The following is a 19,409-nucleotide window of genomic DNA, read 5'->3' on the forward strand; positions in this document are numbered from 1 at the left end:
GAATGGTGGTTAAAACCAGTCCTTGGAGTTTATTTATTTTATTTATTATTAAATTTGTATGTTGCCCATCTCCCCCCAACAGGTGACTCTGGGTGGCTCACAGTTAAAATCAGAAACCCCATCAACAATTAAAAATGCCCCATAAATAGTTAAAATAAATTAATCCATTAAAATAAAATATCGACAACAAACCCTGTACATAAATACTGAAAACATTCAAGATGACCTGGGGGGGCAAGGTCAATCACCCCACAAGCCACTTCCACTGGTGCGAGCCCCCATCCGGCTCCCAGGCCTTCTGGCACAGCCAGGATTTCACCCCTTTCCTGAAGGCGTGGAGAGTTCCAGCCATCCCAGCTCCCTCACAGTAACGTGATTGCAATCTGGGTGCTTGGCAATCCGTTTGCACTTATGACTGGTTGCCAAGTGCCCAGCAATCACGTGATCGCCATTTGCATCCTTCCCTGCCAGCTTTCCCAGAAGGTTAATGGGGAAGCCAGGAGGGAAGGTCACAAGTTGCTGGGGTAAGTCTCCCCCACCTGTGCACCCTCCCCCAGCCCCTCTGCCAGCCACTTGCTCACCCTTTGGTGGACTTTGGTTGTGGGAAGTTGCCTTGCTTAACGACCATGGGATTCAGTTAATGACGGCAACCGGGATTGCCCTTTACGACTGCAATGCTTAGTGACAGAAATTCCAGTCCCAAATGCTGTTGGAAGTCAAGGACTGCCTGTAGGTAGGCCTTCTCCAGGATGAGAAGAAGCATTACCCCCTTCATTTTCATGCAGGTGGAATGTCTTTACTAAAATGAAATCTGTAATCTGAGTTACTGCATTAACTTTATCAGAGTATTATGAAATGTAAATATATTCTTAACCTAATAAATCTATAATTCCAGTTCACAACTTGAGTTGGTACTGAATTTGTAGAGGAAAGTGTTTCGTGGGATTTTCATGAGCAAGTTCGCTTCTCCTTACATCTGTATTTCCTGTTACTGCAATTAATATGACCAAATTATCCATATCATTGCTCTTCCAGCAGTTATTCAACTACCAAATTATAGAGCAAATGAGAACATGATAATAATTTGATTTATTTTAAAAGGTTGACTGTTTACTTACTAACTTCATAGCTTGGTTCATATATCATACTAAATCAAAGCTTAGCAATGCTTTATTTAAAAACAGTAACAATCGCAAAACATCCTAAGTCATAAACAAGTCACATTAGAGTTGTGTGTTATATGAGACTTCAGCCACTGTGTAATTTCTCTTTTTTTTTCATGTCTGTATTCTTTGCACCAGCAGAATTCATATATTAGATTTCTAAAAGAAAAGCTAACTTTCCTCTGTTGAGAACTATTATGGTTGTCCATTAATTCTTCAGTATTCATTAAGAAAAAAACACTTTTAAGGAATCATATTTCCTGGAAGGCAATAATGCATTTCAAACAGCATGATATTTCACTTCTTTCCTTTCATAGGGACGAAGGAGACTTGTCCGTGATGTGTCTCTTGTTAAGAAAGAAGCTGAAGATGATAAAATACAAGATAAACTGAAAGACAGCAATAAGGAGAACAAAGACATAGAGGAGATTTCCAGTAATGCAGAGAAGGTTGAAAATGATATGGCACTTGGAAGCAGAAAGACCACACCAAAGCAAAAGGAAAAGAGAGCAAAACAGGAAGAGGAATCTGACAGGGAGTCAGATGAAGAGGAGGAGAGAAGGCAAGGAAACATCTTCAGCCTTTTGTCTGGATTGCAGAACATTGCATGGCAGTGACAATCTATAGTAACTTGTGAAAAAGGGGTTCATTATTTAATAGTCTCAATTTAAGAGCAAGAATAGAACTATATTGGGATCAGCAATCTTTTGACATAATCACTGCCAGTAGGCAGTGGTGTGGGTGTCAAAAAAAAAATACAAATTTAACATTATTTTTTAAACTAGCCCAAACCAGCAAATCTTGCAAAACTTCAGCAAAGTCATCCTGGGCATCTCCTGTGAAATTTTGTAAAAGATAGTTTTACAAGATTTTAGTCATTTTTATTGTCTGATAATAGCACGTTGAAGGGTTTGTGTTGTCAATTCTGACTTAAATGAAGTGTTCATTTTTTTCAAAATTGTAATTCTACCCCTCATAATTACTGAAGGCAATAGCAGTATCTATAGTTGGATTGTGATTAAATACTATCAACAATTAGTGTTATGTCTAAGCTTCCTGCTACAGTGTTTGCATTCACCTTTCTTAGGTGTAGCTGTTTTAGGTTAAATGCAGGTGGGCAAGCTGAATCCCTAGGATTCTATGTTGCTCTTCAACCCCTTCCTTTTTTTTAGCTCCTGTATTGCCCCCCCCCAATTGTGGCATCTGAAAATTGACCACAATTTTTTATCATTTGGAAATTGAAAAAGACATAAAAATACTAGGATAAACTCTAACATTTATACAGTTTTTAATGAATCTTCCCCCCTCAAAAAGAAAAAAAAAATGGAAAAACCCACACTTATGGCACGGACCTCTTTACATTATGGATGTAGCCCTAGTTTTAAAAAATAACATTGGTTTTCAACCCCCCAAAAGTGGTTTGTTCGTTATCTTAATGTATGGTTAACATTAATCCTAGATTAACTGATCCATGTTCAGACAGTCAATCTGCAGTCAGCCTAAAACAAGAATGTGCTTCCAGATCTTCTTTATCACTGTAATGGAAACAGAAGAAGCTATGCTTGTTTTCATTGTGCTAATTAGTGACTTTGCATTATGATCAGATTCCCAGTCTCATGTCAAAGGACAGGTTCAAACCCCTGTCTTGGGTTTTCTGTGTTGTACCAAAATGTCCTCTTTATGGCAAAACAAACCTGCCAGTCTCCATCATTCTGTGTTACCAGAACCCTAAAATTTGGATTGCTTTTGAGCAAATGAAATAAATACAATTATACTATAAGAAAGGTTTTCAGAATGCAATTAGGTATTGTAATTCTAGTGCATAGTTATAATTTCATATTATATATATTTAGGGGAGAACAGGGCTACATCAATGATGCAAAGAGAGCTGAGCCATGTCACAGACACATTTTATCATTAGGGGGGTTTTTTTGTTTGTGTGGGGGGATACTTCTACATCAGTAATGTGAGTAATATTTTTTCTACATAAGCAATTTGAGTAATTCCTCCCTTTTTTCACACTAAAATTACAATTTGATAACAGCTTCTGAAGGCTTTAGAACCACAATGAAGGTATTCCAAGACCTGAGAAAGTTGCACATTTCTTCTGTAAGACATTTGTGTTATCCCCACATTACTGAAGTAGGTATGCTGAAAAATTACTTTCATAATACCATCTTCTGAGTCTCTGGCTCAGATAAGATGTGAACTGGAGTCTTTCTAGCTTACGTTCTTCATATTTTCCTTTATCAAATTATAGCTCTTTTACTGTTGGGTAACCTGCATCCCTCTGCCTAATATTAAAAATTTGAAAGCAGTCAATTCAGAATCCTGGCAAGAGAGAACAGTCCCTTTGCTGGTAGTTCACTGAAAGGTATGACAGATAAAGAATACTCCTGGGTTTGGACCTGTGTATTAGTACGTGGCTCCAAGCAGATTATTCCTGAGGGAATGTAGTCCTAATACAACACAGGTTGCCTCCCCCTCCCCAAGTTTTAGGCCTCCTTTAGGCATGAAAGCCAGCTGGGTGACTTTGGGCCAGTCATTCTCATCCCAACCCACCTCACAGGGTGATTGTTGTGGGGAAAATAGGCAAAAGTATTAGATATGTTTGCCGCCTTGAGTTATATATTTGTTTAAAAAGTGGGATAAAAAAGGGGGGCTTATTATTCTATGCCCAGTATTTACTACTACTGGGAACCGTGTGATCTAGCCCATTATCATTCATCCTTTCAATAGAAATATTTATTGATTTAGTATTTATACACAATCGCCCTGAAAACCATTAAGGGGAATGTATAACAAAAAAGGACAGACAAAAGTGTACGTACATTGTAATATAACATTAAAATACTAAGTTAATCCATCTTGACATTCTTTTTTATAGCAGAGGAAAGTGGGGACCTCTCAGAACTCCCAGGGGCTCCTTTCACATATATTCATCTTTTCCATTTAATTGTATTCTTATGGTTTCTTACACAGATCATAACAGCTAGACAAGTTCATAACAAGACAAGCAGTCTTTTAGTTCCCCAGGCTTTGTGAGCCACTTAAAGTTTTCTACGGTCAAAATTAGAATTAAAACAAAAAATTGGTGACCGAAGTAGAGTTTTCAGTACTGCAGTGATACCGTAACTTGTTTAGCAACTGAAGTGCATTGACTGAAGCTTCTGGAATCTCTTTTTAATTCAAAGAGTTGGGGAAATGCAGGCCTGAGAAACAAGATTCCTCAGAATCAGGGAGCAGAATAAAAATGTGATCTGTATACAGGGCATATATTTAGATTAAGTGTCAGTAAGTTTATTAAATTTAATTTTAGGTTCACTAATTGGTGATAGATGATTCCATAGTTGTTTTATAGTATAATCCATCTAGATCTATACACATGCACACCTATAATGCATAAATATTCAGTCCCATTCAATGGTATGTTCCTAGCTAAATATGTATACATTTCATTAAGGTGCAGGAAAAAGCGTAAGTCATTGAGGTTAAACAAATTTACTGAGTAGAATTATAGACGTTAATCACAGGGTTCAAAGCCATCCCCATCTCTAAATTCCCTTTCTTTAAGACCTTCCAGATGTTATATTGTTTGAGTGATTTGATATCTGCTTGGCTGGTGATTGTATTGTGACATCCTAATGGACCCTGCAGCTAGAAAGTTCTATAGCAAAAGTAAATGAACAATTAAAATTTAGGAAAGAATTGTAAAGAAAGTACAGGTAGTCCTGACTTAATAACAGTAATTGGGACTGGAATTTCCATCACTAAGAGATGCAGTTGTAAAGCACAATGTCACGTCACTACACCATTTAGCGATGGCAGTTCCAGCACTTACGGTTGCTGTCGTTAAGTGAATCCTGCACCATTGTTAAGTGCGCCGTCACGTGGTCGCTATTTGTGACTTCCTGCTGGCTTCCCCATTGACTTTGCTTGTTGGAAGCCGGCAGTGAAGGTTGCAAATGGTGATCACGTGACCGTGGGCCGCTGCAACTTGTAAGTTGAATGGTTGCTGAACAAGTGGTCATTTAAGCAAGTACCACCTGTAGGTAATGAACAGATTGGGTCCAAGATGCTTGTACATGGCATTCATTGAAAAGCATTCTGGAAGTTTGGGGTAAGTAACTTAAATTGAAGAAAAGCAAATGACTGAAAAATGTTAAGTGAGTTTTAAGAAAGGATATGTGAGAAATTCCAATCAAATGCAACATTTTGTGTAAAACTGCAAAAATTAAGCAGCAAAACAATTGCTGTTCTTTATCTGGAACATTGTATTACAGCAAATAGTGAGAAGAAATGCATTTCAATACTCTGCAGTTTCTGCATGGAAAGAGATAGCTACTGCACATGTTACTTATGATTTTATTCTTTTTAACTTTTTACTTCATTACAAATTTAGAAGAAGTCCTATTGGGAAAGATGACGTACAGGTAAAAGAAAAATTGTAAGTGGTGGGGAAACCCCTTCAGAAAACTTCAGTAACAAGTGTTAGTCATACAAAGCTGATCACAGTTTTCCTTGCGATTGATCTGGGACTTGCCATTCGCTAATCTTTGACATGGGATTGATCAGATGTGTGTAGAGGATTAATTACTTGGAAGGTGGAAATACTGTCAATATTTCCTTGCTGAATCATGTTCCTTAAAGGAAATTATGGCAGTAATGGAAAATATAGGCCATCTGAAAGTGGCATGAATGGGGAAAGTCACAGTTGTCTACATTTGGCCTCTTAATTTGTATTTTGTTGCCTATTCTGCAGCAGGGAAGAACTTGAAAATCGAGGCGAATCAGAAGGAGAGGAGTGTGAAGAAGATGCAGAACCTTGTCTTACAGGAACCAAAGTAAAAGTAAAATATGGCCGTGGTAAAACACAGAAAATTTATGAAGCCAGTATTAAAAGTACAGAAAACGATGATGGAGAAATTTTGTATTTGGTGCATTACTATGGCTGGAATGTTAGGTAAGAAGAAGAATGGTAACCTGCACTGAATGTTGAGTGCTACCCTGTAAAGTTTAAAGTGGACTGTTTGGGTCTATTTCAGATGCCTATTTCAGTCCTGCTCCCACCTTTTTTCTTCAATATCAGTGTTCTTAAATATGATCAGATATAAACATTCACATTTGGCTCTATTGAAAGTTACAGGGAGATTTTTTTCCTAAAGGAACAGGTCATCATGGAGAATCACTCTCCCCTTCAATTTGCACTTGTGGTAGTGTTCTTGTAGAAATGCTCTCATATTGTAAATTTTGCTGCTCTGCATGTTCATGTTCGAAATCAGTAACTATTTCATGGCAGCTCATGGGCAGAATCTGTCCTGTTCTTGCTACCCTAACAGTTTTTAACTAAGGGCAAAGTCAAATTGTCCATAGTTTTGTTCATAAAAAAAGAGAAACATTGGAATGCTTCTGTGTTTTCATAAAATGAACACTGATACCTTGAAATGATCAAGAGCTGAAAATTGTACCAGATTATGTGGGAAAGTTTAAAAGATCTGCCAATACAGTAAGTTGTTTTTTGGGCATTGTATTTATCTATTGTTTGAAGTATGATGTAGGCTTTATTTATTTATTATGTTTATTATGCTAAATCCAAGCAGGATTCTGAGTGGATAGAGTTTTACGTTCAGGCTTGTAATTTAAAGGGCTAATTCTTAGAATTCTGGGTGTTACTCTTGTTAATTCCAGGTTGCAAGTTATTTTTATAGTTACTTTTACAAAAGAAGTTAAATTTACCTTTGCAGTTTTGCAGTGACCCAAATAAATGTAGTATTCCTTTCCTATAGATATGATGAATGGGTGAAAGCTGATAGAATTATTTGGCCTGCAGAAAAAGGAGGACCCAAGAAGAAGCAAAAGAAAAAAGCAAAAGTAAGTCATGTTCATTAATTATTTTTCATATCTAAGCAAATTTATAAAAATCTCTCCTGTCCCTCATTACTATTTTCATGTATTTGAAGTAAGAGAAAATGTATTGCCATAAAGACAAGGAAATACCCAACATTTGGACAAATCTGGGTTTTTCCCGAAAGTTTGTGAGTAATTTGAAGGGATGCTTCACTGTGTGGAAATTGTATACCTGTTTTTTTTCCATAAAATAAAATATTGGGGTGCTAAGATAAGGGAGGTGTAAGTTGTATGACTGAGAGCTCTGATTTTCAACCAGGGCTTCACTGATGCTCTTTTTTTCCCCACTTGCTATTCTTTTGGAAGAAATATAAAAGGAGCTTGCCAGAGGCATTTCCTGTGATTTCATTGCATTTTGAATCTGTAACTTATAGGTGTAGTAGCAGTATCAGGGCTTCCAGCACTAACTGGGAGATGCTACATCAACTGCTCTCTGCTTGGTGGGTGTCATTGCTCACACCCATTTTTCAAGCAAGTATGTGGGAGCTGAACCATTAACTGCCTCACGTTTTGGTGAAAATGTCAAATCATTAGCTTGTAACAGAACAAGCAGACAGTTAATATATGGGAGAACTGGTCTAGTCTCTTTCCCACTGCTTAATGTAAAGCCCAGTGACAAGAAAGACCTTTTTTTCTGAAATAATTGTGGTGGCTTCAAATAATATTTGTTGCTTTGCCAAATTAGTTAACAAAAAAAGTTAGCACAATCTATGATACATCAAAATAAAGCTGTAAAAAAACAAACGATACCAAGTTAAAACAGTGTGTTAAATGTAAAAGGGGAATAATTGTGTTTTCTGAAAGCCAAGAGAATGGGGGCTATTCATTGTTCTGGAGGGGAAACATTCTACAGTTGGAAAGCTACAAATGTATATGCATGTGGAGACTGTTTTTGAGGGAGCTACAAGCAAGTAGAGTTTTATGGCTGAACTTAACAATGCATGCACCAAAGTTACATAAGAAATTAACTAGTGAATGAGATGAAAAACTTATTTTATAATGCCCGACATGTTAAAGGCTTCTCCAGTACTATGACAGGTTGAATCCCATTGTGTTTTTCTGTTAATAGAGTGGATACTGTGGATAAATTGGATTCTTTCTTCATTCACACTCCTAGATCTGTTCCAAAGGGTTAATTTGATCTTTCAAAGCAGATTAAGGAAACTTCTATACCACAAATGGAGATCTGTCACTGCCACTGGATGTAGCCTCTGCTGTGCAGAAGCTCTACAGTGGAATTTTCATGCATTCTGTTGAGGAAAAAGAGCTTAAACTTCCTGTGACAAAGGGACTGTCTATATTTGTATTCAGAGTAAAGAAGACTGTGAAAAAGATGAAAAGAAAGAGGAGGAGAAACAAAAGGGAAAGCGTGGACGTCCTCCTCTGAAATCAACTCTTCTATCAAATCTTTCTTGTGGTCTGTCCAAAACTCCTAATAGTGACAGCAAATCAGGAGTGCGAAGTGCGCGTGGCAGCCTGCTGGATTGCTCACCCTTGCTTAATGGGACAGAAGGTACTTCTGTTTTGAGGTCATGATATGTGGCAATTAGCTTATTCTCAGTTGCTCAAGCTGCTAATGAGGCACATTAAGGTAGAAATGGTTTTGTGTTTTTAAAATCAAGTTGCTTGTGTGTGAAAATGTGCACAAAATTGCAAAATTATTAAATGTAGTGTTCTTGCGCTCTACCTCTATATTATAGCCTCTTTAATTTTTTAGGTATGCCTCGCAGGCAAACAAGACGTAGCTCAGGAATGTTGGATTCTGACAGAGGGTCAAATGGTGAGAATTTTTAAAAATAAACTGTAGGGAGAAATTTCACAAATTTGGGGGAGGAAAGGGCAAATGCCAGCAGTTTATACCTGTAGAAGAAGAGATATATGGTGCTATCTGCAGTGAAGAAAGAATCAAAAGTTTGTATTACTTGCCACGTTCTTTTCTGATATGAATTTCCACTGCTTCCTTTCAGTTTCTAACTGTCATAATGAACCAATGCTAATCACTTCCATTCACATGAAGGATTTTTGTAAAACAGTTGTACAACATTTGGGGGGCTGAGGGCTGTACTTGGTTTTACAGAGATGTCTGTGTCAGGACAAAAAATAATTTAAATTTAAATGTAAATATAATTTTCATTAATATAATGCTATAGCACATTTAATATTTATTTATATTCAGTCCAAAGACTTTAGGTGGTTTACACATATATGACATAATAACCCCAACTAATACCCTTTTTAACCCTAAAAACACATTACAAAATGTAAAGCTATTTTTTTGCCCACAATGCCTCATTAGAGACCAAAGGCCCACTGAAACAAAATGGTTTTCAATGCTTATGAAAATGTCGGAAGAGAAAGGCCAGGTGTGCCACTGGAAATAGCATGTTCCATAGTGTTCCATAGTGTAAGGGCCACCACAGAGAAGGACTGAAATGGTTATTCTATCAGGATTTAATTTGATGTCATATTAGAAATTACAATTTGGTGGCAACTTTTGAAAGGATTCCATGACACTATAAGTTTTAGAATAGCTACATATAGCCCTTCAGGTTGTCAGGCCTATTATGTAAGTTGAAGTCTTTTCTTTCTTTATTGAATATTAAGCTAGGATATGATATTCCTATCCTTAATTGCCAGTGACAAATGAAAAGGCTGCAATTTTGTTTCTGATGTTATATGTATTTTGTACTTAAGGATATTTCTTCCTCCTGAATAAAATTGTGTGGCTGTGTTTGTGGCTAAAGATTGTTTAAGCATTTTTAGATGTTTTTTAGATATTTCTCATTGGAGTACTGAAAGCAAAAATGTTCTGAATGTTATGTGTTTTCTATGTAATATATAAATGCAAATCATACTATTTTATCCATCATGTTTACTGTTAAAGCTAGGTATTTGTAGCTTTGTGTGTATAATGTTTATGTAGATTTCAATCTGAATTTCTGTCTTTTTGTCCTTTAATGTTGTTTTTGATAGACTCAGTTTCATCAGATAGTGAGGCAGATGAAGCTTCTGAAAAGAATATTAATGAAGAATTTTCTCCAGCCGGTTCTGAAATGGAAAATGAAAAACGAACAGTTGATAAATCTGTTGAAGAGATTGCAAAGATCTCACATATGCTGAAAGAGAATGATCAGAATCAGGTTCACCCTTTAGAAAAATTGAAATTAGAAGGTGAAGAGAGCGAACAAGTGATTCAGATTTTTGGAAGTAAAAGTGATCAAATAGAAGATGTGAAGAGAGAGGTGGAGAAATCACCTAAAGGGAAAGGCCGGAAGAACAGAACAAGAGATTCTTCCCTAGAGAATATAAAGATTGTATCACTAAATCAGGAAGAAGCAACCAGTGAGCATGTCACAGAATCTGAACGATTAAATACTTCTTCCTTGGAAAATAAAGGTCTGACCTCTACTTCTGAGAATGAAACAGATCTCTGGGCAAAAGATAAGAAGTTTTTGAAAAGAAAAGTGGTGGAACAGCCATCACCTGACAAAAGGATACGACAGGAGAGTGAGCTGGCTGTGCCAAATATTATGACTGAAGAGAAAGCAAATGAATGTTATGGAGCAGAAGAATGCAAGGATTTCAGGGGTGATGACTCTCTTCAAAATGAGAATGAAGAAATGCCATCCTTGGTGGCAGAATCAGATCAACGCCTTCATGTTAGGGGAGGTGAGCATTTTGGTTGTTCTTCAGAGGAAAATCGTAACACACTGTTGAAAGATGAAGATGACTCCATGCCTCAAATTGGCCCTGAAACTCTCCTTTGCCATGAAGTAGACTTAGATGATCTTGACGAAAAGGATAAGAATGGGCCTGAAAGTTTGGTTGCAGAAAAACAAGATGGTAGTAATCTCACTTCAAACCCACCCACGTTACCTTCTGTGATCCAGCCAAATTTCTCTGTGGCCTCACCTCTAACTTTCAGTCAGGATGAATCGCGAAGCATAAAAAGTGAAAGTGACATTACCATTGAAGTGGACAGTGTGGCTGAAGAGTCTCAAGAAGGCCTCTGCGAGAATGAGTCTGCCAATGGCTTTGAAGCTTCAAGCAACTGTAGCATAGCTGGCCCAGAAATTGGAGAAAAGGGTAAGTACTACCTTCTAAGTACAAAGTTTCTCTGTGGTGGCCTAAATATACTGAAAATGCATTTACAGTACACCAAAAGATCAGGTACCAGGTCTTCAGACTAATCCCTCATCTTAACTTTTTGAAGGCAAACATGGGACTTTTCACATTTTAGTTTACTTTTAACCCACCAAGACTTATAACAGTAAAAATTATTTTACTTTCTCCCTTGGCGGGCAGGGAGAAAGAAGGCTATTTTTACATCTGTTCAATTTGGATTGCCTTTTGACTTTCCCATTTGGTATGTATTAATTTTGCATCTATTAAAGGAATTAGTTTTTAAAGCTTTGAACTGAAATCTACTTTGTGTGTTAACTGCATACATTTGATAAATGTATTCTCACGTTTATTTTTTGTTGTATGATAGCCACTGGTTCTTTTTAGAGAAGGGTAAAATAATGATGAACTTGCATAATAGCAGCAACTTGGCATCTCTTAGCAGGAAGCTGTAATTCTGTTAGTTGTGACAAGTATTTCTTTATCTTTAGCAAGTATGAGGAGGCTGCACTGTGAAAAACCTAGAAAGTAACTCATTACAACTGTGGGAAAATGCCTTGGAAGTACAATGTCAAAAAAAAAAAAAATCGAACTCTGAACTGCAAAAGTACTCCCTACAACTTCACTAACCTTGTAAAGTACTTCTACACCATAACTGCAGCAGCAATTATTGCAGGGGTGGTTTCAGGCATACCACAAAGTCGACGCAGCAGCATTCTGCCTTGGGGTGCAGTAAATGTTAGGAAAGGAAAAGAAGAGAGTTTCCTTACTTTTCATTCATGATTTTCTGTTTTTGCTGTTGTTTTTCCCCATGTAATTCACATTATCCTCTTCCCTAAGATTGCGTTGGGTGTACTTGTAGGAATTGTCTCTGCATATCCTCCACTGCACATTCCACATTCTACTGCATGTCCTTCACAAGATTACTTTGTTGCATTTCTTGACACTTTCCCTCTGGTCCCTTTGGGGTAATGTTTTTGTGGGCATGTCTCTCTGAAGCTGTGCTTCATTGGATAGTTAGTTTGGGCTGTTACAGATCTTTCCTTTTTCTGTTGTCATTATGATATCTTGGAAATTGTAATTTTTCTGGTTCTTTTCAGTTCCACATCTTATACAGTTAATTTAAATTTTAAAGTATGATTCATATTATTGTATGGAATGGCAACTTTCATTTTACTTTCAGGACAAAAAAGGCCTGGGGATAACAGCAGTAGTTCACTGGCAAAGCGGCAGAAGCGTCCCCCAAAACGAGCAAGTACGATAGCCAAAAGTGAGAAGAATGGGACAGGTATGGGTTTTTTCCCCCAGAAGGGATTTTGTTTTACTATGTTGATTCTGGTGTACTTCTAAACCTTTTTGTGCCATAGTTCTAGAGGATTTCCCTGAAAGCTTTTGGGGAAGTGCTCTCAGGAAAAAATTTGTGGGTTCACAATATAATTGATAGTGTTGTCTTGCTAAGAATAATGGACAGAATTCTGCAGTATCTATGTCAGTTTTAAAATGATAAATAAAAGATATAGCTTTGTGAACTTCAACAATGTGAATAGAAGTGTGCACAAAAATTGTTCCAAGCTCAAAATATAATGGAATGTTTACTTATGACACCCACTTTCTATATCCCACCTTTCCTTCAGGAGCTCAAGATAGTTTATAAAGCAGTCTGTTTATTTTTCCCCCCACAACAACAACCCTGTGAGATAGGCTAAGTTGAGAGAAAGGAATCCAAAGTCACCAGAGGGCTTCCTTTGCTGAGGATGAACTTGGCTCTCCCTAGACTTAGTCTATTTAGGAACTATACCACACTGGTATACCACATGTTATACCACATGTTGACAACTATATCACGCTGGTTTTAAATAGGTTATTTTAACAGAACAACGTTTCAAACATTTTGGGTGTTCTATCATAGGTAAATGGGAATTTGAAACTTCCCCTGCTTTCTGATATTGTATGTTATTCTGACACCAATCTATTAAAAATTGGCTAAGGGGGTGATTTTTAAGGATCATTTTTTAAAACTGATATAGTAAAAATTGATTTGTCATTTTGGATTATGTATTCAGTCAGCTTAACTATTGCTTTTCTTTATGAGAATGGAAACAATAATTATGCATGCATTTTGAAACCAATACTTGAGTAAACAGACACAGAACTAAACTCAGTGCAGTCCCTGGGTTAAGAATGAGTTCCGTTCCTAAGCCTGTCTTTAACTCATATTTGTTTGTAATTCAGAACTTGTACTTACAGGCTGCTTATTACTAAAAATGGTGGACAGTGTTCTCCTTTCTTGAGCCAATGAACCTCTGAAGCCACGCAGTGTTTTCATGAACCGCTGAAAACAGGCTGTATATTAAAAACGTGCGGCTTCAGCAGTTCATGAAAACGTTGCGCAGCTTCAGTGGTTCGTCGACTCGAGGAAGAAGAATGCTATCCACCATTTTTAGTAACAGGCAGCCTGTTCGTAAGTATGAGTTGTCCATAAGTTGACCATTCTTAACCTGGGGCTGTCTGTATAGCAGTGGATTGCTTCAGCACAGTCCATTTACAACACAGCAACGACAAAAATCTTCTGTATCTATTGGCTTGAGGCTTCTTTTTAATGTGCACGTTTGCACAGTGCATGCTTTTTGCCTTTGGCCCTGCCTGAAAAGCTCAACAAAGAGATAAAATTTGGCAGTCTAAAAACTAAACAGCACAGCAACACTATGGCCCTGTTTATGTGACACTGATCCACTCACCTTATTCATGGTTCTGGCAATGCATGATAACTTCTCCAAAGTTGCCATTTGGGGGTACTTAATCCCTGCCCAATTTCTGTAGGAAGATCTGGGTATCCCATGATGCCTTGGGCTAGGAGAATACTTGCAAGACTTATGACCACAGCTTTCTCAATGATCAAACTGTCTGGGTCAGGGTGAAAGGATAGAGAAAAAAAGGAATAAAAAAGTAGCAAAGTGGCACTCCTGGGTACGCACATCCACATGTAAACTTAATAGGTTTCACTGATGCTGGCTGTCCTTCATTTTTTATCCATCTAGCACGATTACATCCCCAGCCCTTCTCCTCATGTGATCTGATTCACCCATTCCTGTCCAAAATCAACACTTTCTCTATAGTATCCTCTCTCATCCCCATATAATCATAGAAGTTAGAAGACACACAGACAGAAAGTGTGTGGAAACATTTACTGCCTCCTCCACTATCACCCGGATGGTCAGGCCAGTCCCCTCTAAATGTCCCATGATATGAAAAACCTGCTTGCTCTTCTTTTAAGGAAATAGAACTTCTAATGAAAAAGAAAATAAATACCAAATGTGACAGCCAATAAGGAACAATAAGAATAATGAAGAGGAGAAAGATGGCAAGTAACCCAGGTCACATTCTTGGCATCTTTGGCATAGAGACTGGACTGGCATTTCCCAAAAAACAGGTAGTAGGTATCAGACTCTTTCCTATCATCTATACCAGCCTGTAAGCAATGCTCCTAGCTGGTTTGTCAGTCAGATGCATACAACAGTCACCTCTTGAAGGATGGTACTCCAAGGCCAGGGTTTTCCAGGCAAGGTGCATATCTTACATCCCCATAAATCACTGGGAAGGATTTGCCAACATAGACCAGGGGCTTCTAGTAACAGATCCCCAAGATATTCTCAGATGTTCTGAAATGGGCAACAAGCAACAACCACGTCCTGAGTCACATCCCAGGCTAAAACAAGAAAGACATATATAGAATGGCCTTCTGTTTTTGGGTACCTAAAGATCTTGCCTATGCATGTCCAGCTGTGATAGTAGTTAAAGATGAGTTGCTGTGGAATGTGGGAGAGACAGTAGGGGAATCATCAACTTAGGATATCAGGACAGATTGACAGTCCAAGAACACAAAACCCATTGAAGAAGAATCCTTTTTGTAGCTCCCCTGCAAAGAGGACCCCTGAAACTTACTCCTCTCATAGGTCCAGAGATCCTTGCATATACAAGAAGCACTCCTTGGCATTCATCATGATACAAGGCACCATACTGTAGTATTGTAAAACTCTGAGCCATGCTCCCCTAGGTACTATTAAATTGTCATGCAGGGCAGGGGCATTCTTTGATTCCAAGCACATAGTGTCTGACACAGCCATTTAAGAAGCCACAAACGTGGCCAAAAGTTGGGTTGTTTTCCTTCTACAGCTGGCTATCTGACTTTGACATGACATCACCATGTTATTAGTGATGGAGTGGCATTGCAGTTGGGGTGTTATAAGAGATCTGGGCTGTCTTTCATATCCTAGCATTGATCATGGAGGCGCAGTGGTGGATTGATGAAGCTATGTTATTACCTAGATGACTTCCTTCTAGTGGGATGGGACTTGTGCTGTAGTGATAATTGTAGTTTGCCTTTCTTGAAATAGATGGTGGGGTGGTTGGATGCCCCTCTCATTCATATGGGACTGATATTGGTCAAGACAGTCTTTTCCAGGTGACCCTGGCATTCTGTGACACCATTTCCAGACAGACACGTGCTGTTGTGTTTTTGCAAGCCATGGCTGGCCAGGGGTTATTTGTTTATCTTGGGAGCACATAGATATAAGAGGCTCTTTTGACACATTTTTTCCTATTGGATTCTTAGTTTCTGAATAATTGTGATCCTCACTCATTCCCACTCCTCAATTGTCTCAACTAACTCCTGCCAGTAGAACTAGGATATCTACTGTTTTATTGATTAACGAGCTCTTCAAGTCTCCATAGCTTGAAGGAATTGTTTTTAAACAAGCTAATCATGGGATATCAGAACACTCAAATCATAATGAAATGAAATGCCCTATTAGGACAAAACTCTAGAATATAGGGTAATTCTGAACACTTAAAATGGCTTTTTCAAGTTCAGATGTTTTTATGTACCCCTAAATAGTAGGCATGCTGGCAAAAGAATTTGAATAGAATCAAAATATTTTTTTATAATTTAAAAGGTGAAATGGTATTAGATAATACTTTTTGGAAGTATGTACAAGCAATGTAATTCTGTATTCTAGCATTTTAAGCTTAAATTGTCACAGTTATATGGCATCCTAGTTGGAGTTTTCTCCTTTTAAGAAATAGCTGTGGGACATTTCACTTGGATGCACAATTTAAACAATATGTTTATAGTCTTCTTTTATTCAGATGAAAATATTTCAGTTGAATTGTAGGACAGAGATAGGTAAGCCTGATGCCCTCTGGATATATTGTTAACTCACACTCATTGCTGTAGCCTCTACTGGCTTGGGCAGATAAAATTGAAGAACTTCTCTTAGTACTACAAAGAGTATCCCAGGGCAATCTGACAAAACTCTGCATTGTGACTTAGGGAGTATGAAAAATCTATTTAACTGGCTGCCATTTTATCCACACTCAGTATCAGGTTTTAAATATGATTGGAAATAATTCCCAGTCACTTTTTCTTTTCATAAGCTTGCACAACTAGAATAACTCTTAGAATCGAGAATTACAACTGAATCCTTTGAAGGAGAAGTTAGGAAAGCTGATGGAGCCTCATGCCAAATGTTACAGAAAATGCCCCCAGTTCAGATTTTTTTGAACTATTATTTTTTCATATGATGTGATTTATATAATGATTTGCAATTAGAACAGCAAAGCCTAAGTTCGAATGAATTCATAGTAACAAAGTTGACCTTAGGCATGTCATTCTCAATCTAACATACTTCATAATATTGTAGTGAGGAGAAAATGGAAGTGATGGTAAGAGCTATATGTATTGGCCAGAGCTCTGTGAAGGAGATTACTACAGAAACAAAATGTGTGATCTTAGAAAAATTATCATTTTCTCAGTTACTTTCCCCTCAGCATGCAATATTGACTGAAACTGCTCTGCCTTGCAGACCTGTTGTTAGGATTACTGAGATTATATTTGTCAGCCTCAGTATTAAAATACAGACATGCTGAGGAGCACTGTTATCTAAAATATATGTAAAAACATCTGTCACCTCATACTGTATACATATGCTACAGTTTAAAACATTGGTTGTGTCTTGTTCTAGGGCAAAGCAGCGATAGTGAAGATCTTCCTGGCCTAGACAGCTCAAGCAAATGTACTCCTGTAAAGCATATTGGTGTAACGAAGCCACAGAAGCTCACTCGATCTCCTGCTAGAGTGGTATCTCCTAATATCAAAGATGGGGATAAAGACAAGCAGAGAGAGAAGAACCATCATAATGTTTCCCCAAGAGTGTATAAATGGAGTGTCCAACTTAGTAAGTGCTTTACGTAGATAGAAACGTGCACTTGGTTCTGCTTATTCCTGTTTCTGTTCTAAATTGATGAGTATTGGTAGTGGCACCTTCCTCACGATAAAGGGTTGAACATAGGCTTTGATCACAATAAGCAATACACCAAACTTATTTTTCCTATTTGATTTTTTAAACTAGCTGCAATACTACTATGGTAGAATAGTTTTATTCATTGTTTTGTGCTTTCAGTTACACATTTCTGCTTCCTCTTTGGCTGTGATTAGTATAGACTTACTCATTAGAGATGGTTGCAAAACATTGTTTACTGATTTACAAGTAGTTCTCGGTTTAACAATGGCAATTGAGACGGTTTAACAATGGCAATTTTCATTGCTAAGCAGTGCAGTCATAAAGTGCAACATCACATGACCACGCTGCTTAGCAATGGCAGTTCTGGCACTTCTGGTTGCTGTTGTTAAGTGAATCTTGCACCATCATTAAGCACATCATGTGGTCACCATTTGCTACCTCCTTACCATTGACTTTGCTTGTTGGAAGCTGGCAGTGAAGATAACAAATGGTGATTGTGTGACTGCAGGACACTGGGAACTTTGAGGACTGGTCATAAGTACCACTTGTTCACTGCCATCATAAGTTGGAATGGTCACTGAATGAGTGGTTGCTAAGCGAGGACCACCTGTATATATAAGTATCAAACTTTAGTGCAGCATTTTAAACTTGTGCTAAAAATCTTTTTGCTAATCTTAAATATTATTTGATTAGATGAATTGGACAATATGAGCAGCACAGAGAGAATCTCATTTCTACAAGAAAAATTACAGGAAATCAGGAAATACTACATGTCTCTGAAGTCAGAAGTAGCGACCATTGATAGGAGAAGAAAGCGATTGAAAAAGAAGGACCGAGAAGGTAAGGTTTGCTGTATGCACTTGCATGAATGGTCTGGCCAGAACTCTGTCATACATCTCCTGTTCCTGGACATTGACTTGCAGCTCTTCTGTTATTAGAAAATGTATCAGTTTAAATACAGCATGGTGGGAAATGAATGGCATTACACTGCTCTATTCAATTGTCAAGGCACTTAAAAGTATCCTGGATGGATTATTTTTTAGTCAAATATAAATTAGCCTACTTGCTATCCTGCCTCAATTTTGCTTCTGCCAGTTTGGTCATGGTGGTGGGAAAAGGAAGGAGAAAGCAACTTTATAGGAGGTACATTAGTCAGGGAGAAAATTCATAAAATCCATCATTAAGGATATCTATGCTGAGCTATAATTCCAGGAAGAAGAGTGTATATATCAAGAAGATGCCAAAAAATCTTGCACAGTAGGGGCCAAAATACAAAATATTGGAAGTGCTGGTCTCTTAATACGTGGTTGATCTTATTTGTTTATTGTGGCTGGTGTGGGTCTTCCGGGCTGTGTGGCCGTGTTCTGGAAGTTTTGTTTCCTAACGTTTCGCCAGCACCTGTGACCGGCATCTTCAGAGTGCAGGAGCACAGACAGGAGCAGTTCTCTCTGTGTCCCTGTCTGTGCTCCTGCACTCTGAAGATGTCGGTCACAGGTGCTGGCGAAACGTTAGGAAACAAAACTTCCAGAATACGGCCACACAGCCCGGAAGACCCACACCAGCCATCGTATGCCGGCCGTGAAAGCCTTCGACAATACGTTATTTGTTTATTGTTTAATCTTTACACTGAAATCGGGACTGCACACTGTTTAGAGTTTGTGCCAATTAAAGTGGCTTGTAAGTTTAAACAAATAAATAACCTCTTCTCATATGTGAAGGTTACCAAAATTTATTCCTGCTGGCAAATCCTTTTTACACCTTAAAGGAACCTTTTCTAAGCCCCAGTTCTGGGATGCAAAGCAGCTGGTTGTCTCCAGATGTTTAAGGTTCTGCTTAGCTCAATGGTGTCATAGTTTCATGGCATGCTTGAGACAGTTTAGTGGGCTAGTAGCTGATTAATGATACAGACAGCATGTTG

General features: G+C 38.0%; 1 protein-coding gene across 3 annotated transcripts in view; it reads left to right on the forward strand.

Moving 5' to 3' along the window:
- ARID4A (AT-rich interaction domain 4A) overlaps positions 1-19,409 on the forward strand; it is a 62,871-nt gene that overhangs the window by 41,775 nt on the left and 1,687 nt on the right. The window contains exons 16-24 of one of the 3 annotated variants that reach the window (XM_025177700.2): positions 1,481-1,725; positions 5,929-6,126; positions 6,950-7,034; positions 8,382-8,583; positions 8,788-8,850; positions 10,044-11,156; positions 12,376-12,480; positions 17,213-17,425; positions 18,185-18,331. In XM_025177700.2, coding sequence (XP_025033468.1) covers positions 1,481-1,725; positions 5,929-6,126; positions 6,950-7,034; positions 8,382-8,583; positions 8,788-8,850; positions 10,044-11,156; positions 12,376-12,480; positions 17,213-17,425; positions 18,185-18,331 — 2,371 coding nt within the window. Of the gene's footprint in view, positions 1-1,480; positions 1,726-5,925; positions 6,127-6,949; positions 7,035-8,381; positions 8,584-8,787; positions 8,851-10,043; positions 11,157-12,375; positions 12,481-17,212; positions 17,426-18,184; positions 18,332-19,409 lie in introns of all 3 variants that reach the window. The other 2 variants (XM_007422455.3, XM_025177701.2) reach the window with 2 other exon arrangements.

This window comes from Python bivittatus, unplaced genomic scaffold (genome assembly GCF_059951505.1).
Source record: "Python bivittatus isolate LINGU-HERP-01145 unplaced genomic scaffold, Pbiv_v1 ctg000580_np1212, whole genome shotgun sequence".
Classification (NCBI taxonomy): Eukaryota; Metazoa; Chordata; class Lepidosauria; order Squamata; family Pythonidae; genus Python; species Python bivittatus.